At 37.1% G+C, this 10,237-nt stretch overlaps 1 protein-coding gene across 8 annotated transcripts in view; it reads right to left on the bottom strand.

The window, feature by feature from the left end:
* Positions 1-730: 730 nt before the first annotated feature.
* The window catches only part of BIN1 (bridging integrator 1), a 142,704-nt gene continuing 133,197 nt past the window's right edge, over positions 731-10,237 (bottom strand). For all 8 annotated transcript variants that reach the window (XM_070729962.1, XM_070729941.1, XM_070729931.1 and 5 more), the window contains 4 exons: positions 6,765-6,866; positions 5,814-5,924; positions 4,653-4,754; positions 731-1,218 (listed from right to left, as the gene is read on the bottom strand). In XM_070729962.1, coding sequence (XP_070586063.1) covers positions 1,111-1,218; positions 4,653-4,754; positions 5,814-5,924; positions 6,765-6,866 — 423 coding nt within the window. In that variant the 3' untranslated portion in view covers positions 731-1,110. The remainder of the gene's footprint in view (positions 1,219-4,652; positions 4,755-5,813; positions 5,925-6,764; positions 6,867-10,237) is intronic.

The following is a 10,237-nucleotide window of genomic DNA, read 5'->3' as shown; positions in this document are numbered from 1 at the left end:
AAGCTGAACGTGTTTCAACCCAGATGCTTGTCATCAAGTTATAGTTCAGTGCCTGGCCAGGCTGGGCTGGGCCAAAGTGCCATGGACCGGTCCTTTGCTGTTTCCAGGGCAGCCCCATGGGCTTTGTGTTTAACAACCCTGCCTTAGTATTTCACCCATTACACTTTTTAAATACATGATAAACACACCTTAAGAGCAAAGACACAGGGGATAATTGTTCAGGATGCAGAGCAATGCAAACATAGCAAGAAGTTATACAAATGAAGCAGTCACTCATCACCTCATTTACTGTAGGTGACCTCTAACATTATGCCAGAATCAGCTACATTTGTGTAATTATATGTATCTCTCTTCTTCGTCATCTCTTCCTATCAGACAGCACAGAACTTGCCGCCAGCACCAACCCTCAATTTCAAAACAATTCTATGAAAATGATAGTAGTAGACAAGCTATATTTATACTTTTCCCCCATAGGAATGTTTCCTATAGGACAAAAATCCAAGCAGGTCGTTCTTAAAACATACCTTTTCAAGGAAGAGGCTTATTTTCTTTCTAATATGCAGTGACAAGTATTTTAAATGTATGAATGTTGCTTAGATATTTTTTTTCAAAAGGAGAACACAAACACACACACACACACACACAAAACACAAGCCAGGCATCGAACCTGGGGCAGCATGATTGTATACTTTGCACGGTGCCACAGAAACAAGTTCAGCCACAAAACAGGTTGACCGTGCCTTCCCACAAGATAAAACTTTATTGTGTAGTTTCAGGAGAACAGGAGCGCTAGGTTACGATGCTGAGCACATCCTATTTCACACAACATTGCTCCACCACTCAATGACAACTTTCTGGATTTGACCTTATTTAGCTCAAACAGAAAAAGGATTTTTTTCCCAACCTGTCTTTCATTATCTCTATCTTTGATAATACTTTGATTCAGTGGACTTCTAAAAACATTGCTTTCTGTGAAGAATCCAACCTTTAAGCTGCTTTAAATAAAAAACACATTCTTTCAATTTTTCTTTAGACCTTCCTCAGGAGGAGGGGGAGAAAACACCTCTTGCTTTCTTGCTGAAGAGAAGCTATCTAAGAAGCTGCAAGGCCTCACTGCACCCGTTCAGTGAAATTCTCCGGGAAAACTCCCCGGCATTGGTCAAACGCTTTGTGCTGAAGCCAATCAGATTCTTTCACACCCATCAGCCATCCTTCATCCTGGCAAGAGACAGAAGAAAAAGAGAAAATGTTGGTGCAACAACAAACTCTAGGCATTATTTGAGTTTACTGAAAATGAATTTTAAATCAAGTTACAAAGTTGTACATTGGTGATAAAATTATTATCATTAATCACTGCATTTGTGAATAACCTTTGAGTTCCTTCTCATCCTTCACGTGTGCTTGCAAGCAGGAAGTGCAATACAGATATACCATATTTTTCAGAGTATAAGATGCACCTTTTCCCCTGACAATTTGGTGCATCTTATACTCCGAATTGTTCAGTCCTGGGCTTTTCAGATTGAAACAAAAGGCAAAAACACATGATTTAAGCTTTGAATTACAATCTTTATATGAAAAAGTCACATTTACAGGCAAAAATCAGTCTCTGAAAGTTCATTGCAGAGGTATCAGATAGGTCTCCGGGAAAGACACCAGACTCAGGGCTAATTGCATTCCAGTAAGATAATCCAGGCATGAATCATAGGTAATACAATTTAGCTCACCACATTCTGGCAGGTAGACAGCTCTATGAGATGAGTTTTGCAGAGCAGAAATCAGGTATTTTGGGGAACATTTCTGGAACCCCAGACCTAACATAGTGTCCATGAAAGCAACGTTGAAACTCCACCCAGAATTACTCAGAAACCTTTCCTTTTATACCTGCTGGGAGTGGTCAGCAAACTCCTTGAGTTAAAACTGCAAACTACTTCCTTTTACCATACAAGTGTTGTTGTCTGCTTTGTAATCTCCTGAATCGAGCATCTAAGAGTGGCTCATTATTTGTAATGCCACCTTTGTCCTCTGACTTGGACCAATCCCTCATTGACATATCTGCCACCTCTGGTGGTCCCTCGGTTTCATCCAGGTCTATTTCTCCTTCACTCTCACTCTGCATTAGCTGGCAACACCACTGGCCCAGGGTACCCAGATGGTCCTGGCTCATCCTCCTCAGAATCTATCACTACCAGAGGTGAACAAGGAGCACTCACAACACATATGAGCTTTTCCTAAGCTTTTTTTTTTTTAGTCCTAACAAGGTGCTAATGATCTTCGTAGTTTCTTCCTGCCTTGCAGGCTTCTTTTCATTGCTACTTCTTAGCACCCTAACAAGATTCTAGCAATCTTCCCGATTTGCAGGATTTTTTCATTGCTACTCTCTCCAAAGTTTTTTTCCCATCCCTAAGTTTTTTGTGGGCTTGTTTTTATTGCTACTCCCTCTGAACAATATCTTTTTTCAGCCCTAACCAGAGGATAAAATAATGTGCTGAAGCTAACTAGACTAAGGATACTAGCCAGATGAATACCTAGTAGGTAGATTTTTCCCCTATTTTACTCCTCTGAAATTAAGGTGCACCTTATACACTAGTACATCTTACACTGCAAAGAAATAGTACTCTTCTCCCACAGTTGTTTCTGCAACTGGGATTTTGAGACAGGCTATTCCCAACCTAGAGGCAATACTGAGTCTTCAAGATGAAAATCACAATATCTCATGGCAATGAATTCTACAAGTTAATTATACCTTGTATGAAGCAGTGGTTCCTTTGATTTGTTACAAATCCCTTTCTAGTAATTTGATTCTTGATCTTGGTGTTTTGAAAACTGTGAGGGAAATTATCTTTCCTTTTCCTATGCTATGTATGATTTTATATGCATTTATCTTTCCCTGAAGTTGCCCTTTTCCCTAAACTGAATAGTCCTAGCTACACTGTCTTTGACCTGCCAGTCATTATATGGGATATGCCCTTATATGGGAGCCTCCATCTCTGAGCCAACCAGGAACGTAAGTGGGTTGAGAATGGATCTAGCAGCAAACTGGAAAAAACAGTAGAGGTCATTCATCAATGAATGAAAGAGAAGATTGATGACCAACTGACAATCTGTAGGACTGCCTCCTTCCAGCTAGCCATAGAGTTCTGTACCTCCAAGAACATTTCTCCTTTGGTTGCTAGAGAGAAAACAACCTTCCCCAGCAACCAATCCCCCCCCCCACCCTTTTTGGCTTTAGTAGGAGTATTGACCTCATCAAGGTATTCCCTAAGGTTGATATTCCCACCATCAAAACCCACTGCCTCTCTCCATAGTGTTCCTGACTTTGCGTCCATGGTTTCTGGAGAATACTGAAATTCCTCTGACCACTGGAAGGGAGAGAGTAGCAATGCTGTCCAGCAAGCATTTGGGTAAAGCAGAGTTCAAAGTACAGAAGAGATAACTCTAATAAAAGAATTTAGTTAACTAATGGTCAAAATTAAATTGGCACTAGATATGAGTCAACATAATTCATAAGGGGGAGGCTTAGGTTTCTTGTGAAAACACAATGATTCCAAACTGATGAGACATTTAACCCTGCTTTCCTTATACAGAATACAAGCAAACCGAAATGACCCTATGTGGAAAGGTTCCAAATCTAGATAGATGAAGGATCCTTGGTAATGTTTTACAGATAAAGCATCCTTTGTAATGTTTGATGCAACGCTAATGTTTACAACGAGACTATAGGAAAAAGCATGCAAACTAAATCTACAATTGGCTAAGAAACATTTCTATTTCCACCTCACATACTTTACAAAAATGAGTGAATGCAATAAAGACCCATAAGACCACAGTGCCATCTACTGGCACTCAAAAAGAGCATGAACAAGACAGAGGGGGGGGAAATTGCACCTTCACAATTTTTAGACGTTTGTAAGGCAAAGAGAGAGATGAAAAGCAAATATGAAATCAGAAAACAGCATAGTACAATAGTCACTTTTTTAAAAGGTAAATTAAATTACCTTGAGATAATTAAGAGGTCCTTTTTTAATACTTAAAAAATATGTTGCTGATTGCGGGGGCAGTGAGACTTTCCACTGTAGTATTCTGATTGCCTTTTTTCTGAACTAATTACGTAAACTTAATATTATAGAGTAATATTTATATATAGTATAATTTAAAAAGAAACACTAAACAAGGATAATCTCCTTAGTTAGATATTAGATTGGATTAGGAAACTCAGCAATCAATATCCATCTCCTTATACATTAGATCTCTATTAAACCACATCCTTCTTATGCAATTTTTGCATCCACATAAGAAAATGTGGAAGAAATAGCCTACGAGTTGAGATTTACTCGCTATCTTATTTATATAGCTTACTATTTGAAGAAGTTGAGATTTACTCATTATCTTATTTCTATAGTCTACTATTTGAAGAAGTTGAGATTTACTCATTATCTTATTTATCAAGAGTTTAAACTGAAAGTTTTGACTTGCAAAAGGTCACATAGATTTATTATTATTAGATTTATTAGATTTGTATGCCGCCCCTCTCTGAAGACTCGGGGCGGAAACATAGTATGTTTCATAGCAGAATGCAGGTTTGATCTGAAACTGGACCAATGCAGGACTCACCATGTTAGTTATGAGACACACCCCTTGCATTATCACCATACCTGCTCCTCTGGATTTTCAAATGGAATCACCAAGACCACATCTCCAGCCTTCAGCGGCAATTCATCATTGTCAGTAGCTGAGTAATCATGCATGGCTTGTACCTGCACAAGAATAATGGTTCCACAGTAAGGATTAAGGGGGAGATCTTACCTCATATCTATACATATCTAGTGCAACTGAACTTCTTACATACTAACTACACTGCAGTCTATCTGCTGTTCCATTTCTCCTTAATATGTTCAGTATTAGGAAAGTTCCATGATACATGATGATTACACATTTAGGGAAATGAATAGGTGCTGTCTTACAGATTATGTTTTTATAGTTACCCCACCAACTAACCAGGAAATTGCAACAACTTGCAGCAGCTGAGCCAGCACTCCACACCCACCCACCAGTATTTATAGAGGGACGGCATCTCAGATCACGAGCACAAAGCCAAAAGCCCCAGCCTGAAGATGACGAGTGGGACCTGATTGAAATGTCGCCAAGAATCTCTGAAACTTACATGGGAAGAAACCCGAACATGCCAAGACCTACTTATGTATGTATGTATGTATGTATGTATGTGTGCATATACATACATACATACATACATACATACATACATACATACATACAGTACATATATTAGATTTTAGAAAGTCAGTAACAGATCTATCGAAAATAGTCTACTCCATTTACTTTCTTTCAACAGACAATAATTTATCAGCATTACATACGGCACTGGTGACTTTTCTGTATCCAAATTAAATTCATTTAAAATTGTGCACTGAGTTCTCATAAAGGGCTGAGTCAATTAACCATTTTACAGCTTCTGTTATTCAAAACCCATAGAATGAAATTATTATTATTATTATTATTATTATTATTATTATTATTATTATTAATTAAATTTGCATGTCGCCCTTCTCCGAAGACTGGGGGCAGCTCACAGCATATAATATAAAACAGTAAATACAAAAACAAATATAATTAATTTAAAACTGCATAAGCTAAAACCCCGATATATTAAAAATCAATCAAACAAATTCAAATCACAGCCATACATCACATTTATTGGCCATGGGGCCAAGATCTAATTATCCCAAGCTAATGGGGTAATAATGGCTGTATGTTTAGGATGAATAATCAGGTTTATCTTCACCATAGAAACTTACCTTGAAGAGAAACCCTGGTGGCATGTCAGTCCTCTCAGAGACGGCTGTATTCTCATCAGTCCCATTAACTGTGGCAGGGACAGCGTCCACAACTACAGTTGGCAGAGGACTCTGAAGGAAATAAAGCAGGGTAAAAGACATCAGAGTTAGGCCCAATTGAGAAAAGAACATAGAGCAAACCCTTCCAGGAATCCTTTATTCAAATATTCATTAGGTGTCAGTATTTTGTAGAAGTTAAGATTTAGGTATGAGGGGTGGCTGAAGTAAATAGAATGACTTATGAAAATATGGAAAGAAGACCACAGAAGGCAATAAATTGTAGAGGGAAATTGGTTTGCTTAAAGATTAATGGAGTAAATAACAGATTCTGTTATTAAAAGACTTTTAGTTTTGTAGTAATCGGCAGAAATTCTACTCAACTTTTTCTCCCTTTTAAAAAAAAATAATCTAAAATCAGTTTTGATGTTTACCACGGATATATCTAACTTCTGTTTCCCTGGAATCATTCTCATTTCAGCAGTAACAGCTGTTTGTGATTTTGTAAGGGTATCAAATTGTAACAAGACATGCTGAACAAATGAAAGTTAGCCTCAGCAATGAAAAAGGTTTGTTGGTTTTTAAAAATGTTGGTCCAGATGTTGGGCACACATAAAAGTTCCAAGATGATTCACTGGGACTGAAGCAGATATAATTTCTTCCTAATTCAGATGAATTGTAAATGCTGCAGGAATATGTTTAGCAGTTTGTATCAAAGAGACAACTGTCTATAGATGAATAATGGGCTTTGTTCTATGGTCCAAATCAACAGAGTCTCCAATTAGGGATTCAATCCATGACTCAGAAAAGCTAAACATTTTATCTTCACTGGGTTCACATCTGCTCATATTAAATTTGAACAATGGTTAGGGGCGAATGAGACCCCTCCTCCCTCTCCCTTGCCTACTGTCTTACTGAGGCAGATCCTGAATCAGTTTCGGGTTTAGCAGCTGCTTCAGCTCCAGATGTTTCTTCTTTGCCAGCTCCTTCAGCCTCAGCAGGAGTGGCTTCTGTAGACTGCAACACAAAAGCAGTTAAATTCCTGGATCTCAAAGTGCCTAACCAAGCCCACGCCTTTGCAGAGAATTTCCACAATCTGCTCTGTTTTTAGGGCTGGTCTGAACTATCAGTTTCTAGAAGTCAAAGCTGAACTGGATTGATCTCAACTTAAATGAATAACCATGTCCATGCTACAAGTTGTTTGGGATCAATAGACTCCCAATTTGTGTACTGTATTGGAAAGCCGCTGTTGCATCATCTTCATTGGAAGCAAATAGTTTTAGCTAGAATATTAGCTTTTTATTACATCCTTACAGTTGCCTTGTCTCAGTCCAGCTCATCTGTCCTCTGACATTTCTATACATGAGATTTAAAGGAATCTTTTCAGTTCCTGGCTTTAGTATTTCTCTTCTTGTAAAAAACAGAAGCTTGATTTGACTATTTGTATGAAAGCTAACCAATTAAGATTGCTTCAACATTACTTGAGGGAAGCAAAGTTGTATACCTCCCCATCTAAAAATATTTCTTTGCAATCACCTTTACACCTTTCCACAGTTAGGCATTTCTTCAAAATATAAATCAATACCATGTCCAGGATTTTCTGATAATTGCAAAATGTCAGATTGTCAAAATGTTTCCCCTCCTCCCCTCCATCATCATTATTGTTTCTATTCATGTGAAACCTACCATATCTGCATGGTAAATGGTATGTAGTAAATGAAATGAATGCCCATGCAAACTTAAAATAAAAAGTTTCCCTCGATCCTGAGTTGAGTTCTGGTGAATTTGGGGGACAGGTTTTGGTAACTATTTTCATAAACAAATTATAATTTACTTAAACTATCCTGAGTTGTCTGAAAAAGAGTGGTATATAAATCTTGGTACAATTTATATTTGTAATCAATAAGAATTTTTCTGGACACAGTTGGCATTTTTCAAATGTTCTGGGAAAAACTTTTAAAATTCAAAAGGCAGGTTGTAGAAGGACATCCATCCTAAAGGTGGTTATGAACCATTACAAGACGTTCCAAATCAAATTACTACAAAACTTTAATTTCAGTAGATCCCACCTTATCGATTTAATAGGAATTAAATTCTAATTTCGTTGGAAATAAAGTATGCTAAGTAAAGAAGGCTGAAGAAAATCAGCAACCAGAGAAACTAACATTTGTTAGTTTAATCTTTTTTTAAAAAAATTTAACTGGCTGATAACCTGGGTGGGCTAATTGGCCAATCTACTGCAAATGAACTACAGTAATCCCTCACTACTTCGCAGTTCATCTTTTGTGGATTTGCTTCTTCAAAGGGGGCTTAAATCCATCAAATCGATTGTAAATTTTAAATCCATTAAAAATTCATAAAATTCTTCTACAGTACTCCTGTATACTCTGTTAAAGAAACTGGTAGGATATCACATGTTTAGTTCCAGCGGAGAAACACAATGACTGTTTAATGCAAAGGGTGGGTTTTAAAAGTCCAAATACTCATTAAATACATAAAAAACTCTTTCCTCTACTTCACGGAAATTCATTTTTCATGGGTGGTCGTGGAACACATTCCCCGCAAAAAACGAGGGATTACTGTATTGCTAAAATAAATCCATAAATTGCTCCTGCTGAAGGGATTTTTTTTTTCAGACAGATATATAAAATTTAAGGAAAAGTGAGAAACAGAAATTGGGCAGTAGAGAAGGTAATGTATTAAGAAGATACAATCATGAAAAATATTGTGAGAAGACAAACAGTGAAAATGATCCAGGATAAATATTGTAGATGTGTTGGGCTGATAAGATTCAATTGCTTTATATTTTGGATAATTAATAGGGGAAAACAGTGCTATATTATGTACACAACCAAAACTGTAGCAAAAGTGTGCAATTATTGGGGGGGGGGAGATTGGGGAAGGTATGTAATGTTTATAATATAGCAGTGCTATATTTAATTGATTTATTAAACACATTTGCATGTCACCTAACCAAAAAAGACTCAGTAGCTCATGTAAAAAATATAACGCATATAAAAATTAAAAATATAACAGACGTACAAAAATAGAACATAACAGATGGCAATAACAACTCAAATCAGGGCAGGCTCTCTAAAAAAAACCCTAGTTTTTTTTAAAAAAAAACTTGCAAAAAATCAATAGAGAGAGAGATAATCCAGTCTCTTCAAGGAGGCTATTTTATAATATTGGCTTAGCAGTTGGGGTGGGGGGAGTTGCCCTTTCTCCCCCCAATTAACTTCCTTAAATAAGTATTTCTCTTTGTTTAGTTTAGTTTAGTTTAATCAGATTTGTATGCCGCCCCTCTCCGCAGATTCGGGGCGGCTCACAGCAACAGCAATACAAGACAAATCCAATATTAAATTAATTTTAAGAACACCACAAGTTAAAAACCAATCATACACACTAGCATACCATACACAAATTTTATAAGCCTAGGGGGAAGGAACATGTCAATTCCCCCATGCCTGACGACAGAGGTGGGTTTTAAGGAGCTTACGAAAGGCTAGGAGGGTGGGGGCAACTCTGATATCTGGGGGGAGTTGATTCCAAAGGGTCGGGGCCACCACAGAGAAGGCTCTTCCCCTGGGTCCCGCCAAACGACATTGTTTAGTTGACGGGACCCGGAGAAGGCCAACTCTGTGGTCCTTGGTATTCTCTGTGCCTGGTTGAAAACTAGAAATATTCTCTTCTCTTAAGTATTTCTGTCACTTTATGTGGACTCTCATTATATTGCTGATTCTATTTTAAGAGGATGCTTGGCTTTTATCTCTAGTTGTCCTTTCTCCTTAAAATCAAACTCTTGCTTGAATATAAAGAATTACATTTAAATAAAGAAACACTGTAGTTTGCACATCCACCATAAAGAAAATAAGATTTCCAGTGATTTCCTGGATATTACTGTAAATTTTTATTTTATCCTAAATATATCTGAAGGACAGATTCCCTGCAATGTCTGGGATTGATATCTCCATTTCTAACTCATTGTCTACTCATCATAAATATATATTTTTCTAGGAGAAAAAAGCGTGGAAAACCCATTATTAAAATACAGTTCAGAGTGACAATTTTATATTCCCATTAAAGATGTTGATAATTATGTGCAATTTAAAATGGACCTAGGGTGTCATTGATACTGGTATTTAATAGAGAAAAACTATTAGTAACCAATTGACACAGTTCAAATAGTATAATAAAACACAACTTGAAATTAAGTGAGACATACATAGCAACCGCTTGTCCAATAATAATTGTAATCCTACGGCTAATTTAAAGCTATTAAACCTACATAATCTGATGGTCCCTTTATCATCATTACATCAAAAAACAATAGCTAGAACTAAACATTATAAATGAGAGGAAATCAGAACAAGGCTTTTAAAAATACA

This window comes from Erythrolamprus reginae, chromosome 1 (assembly GCF_031021105.1).
Source record: "Erythrolamprus reginae isolate rEryReg1 chromosome 1, rEryReg1.hap1, whole genome shotgun sequence".
NCBI classification, from domain to species: Eukaryota; Metazoa; Chordata; class Lepidosauria; order Squamata; family Dipsadidae; genus Erythrolamprus; species Erythrolamprus reginae.
This window is presented reverse-complemented; position numbering and strand designations above follow the sequence as displayed.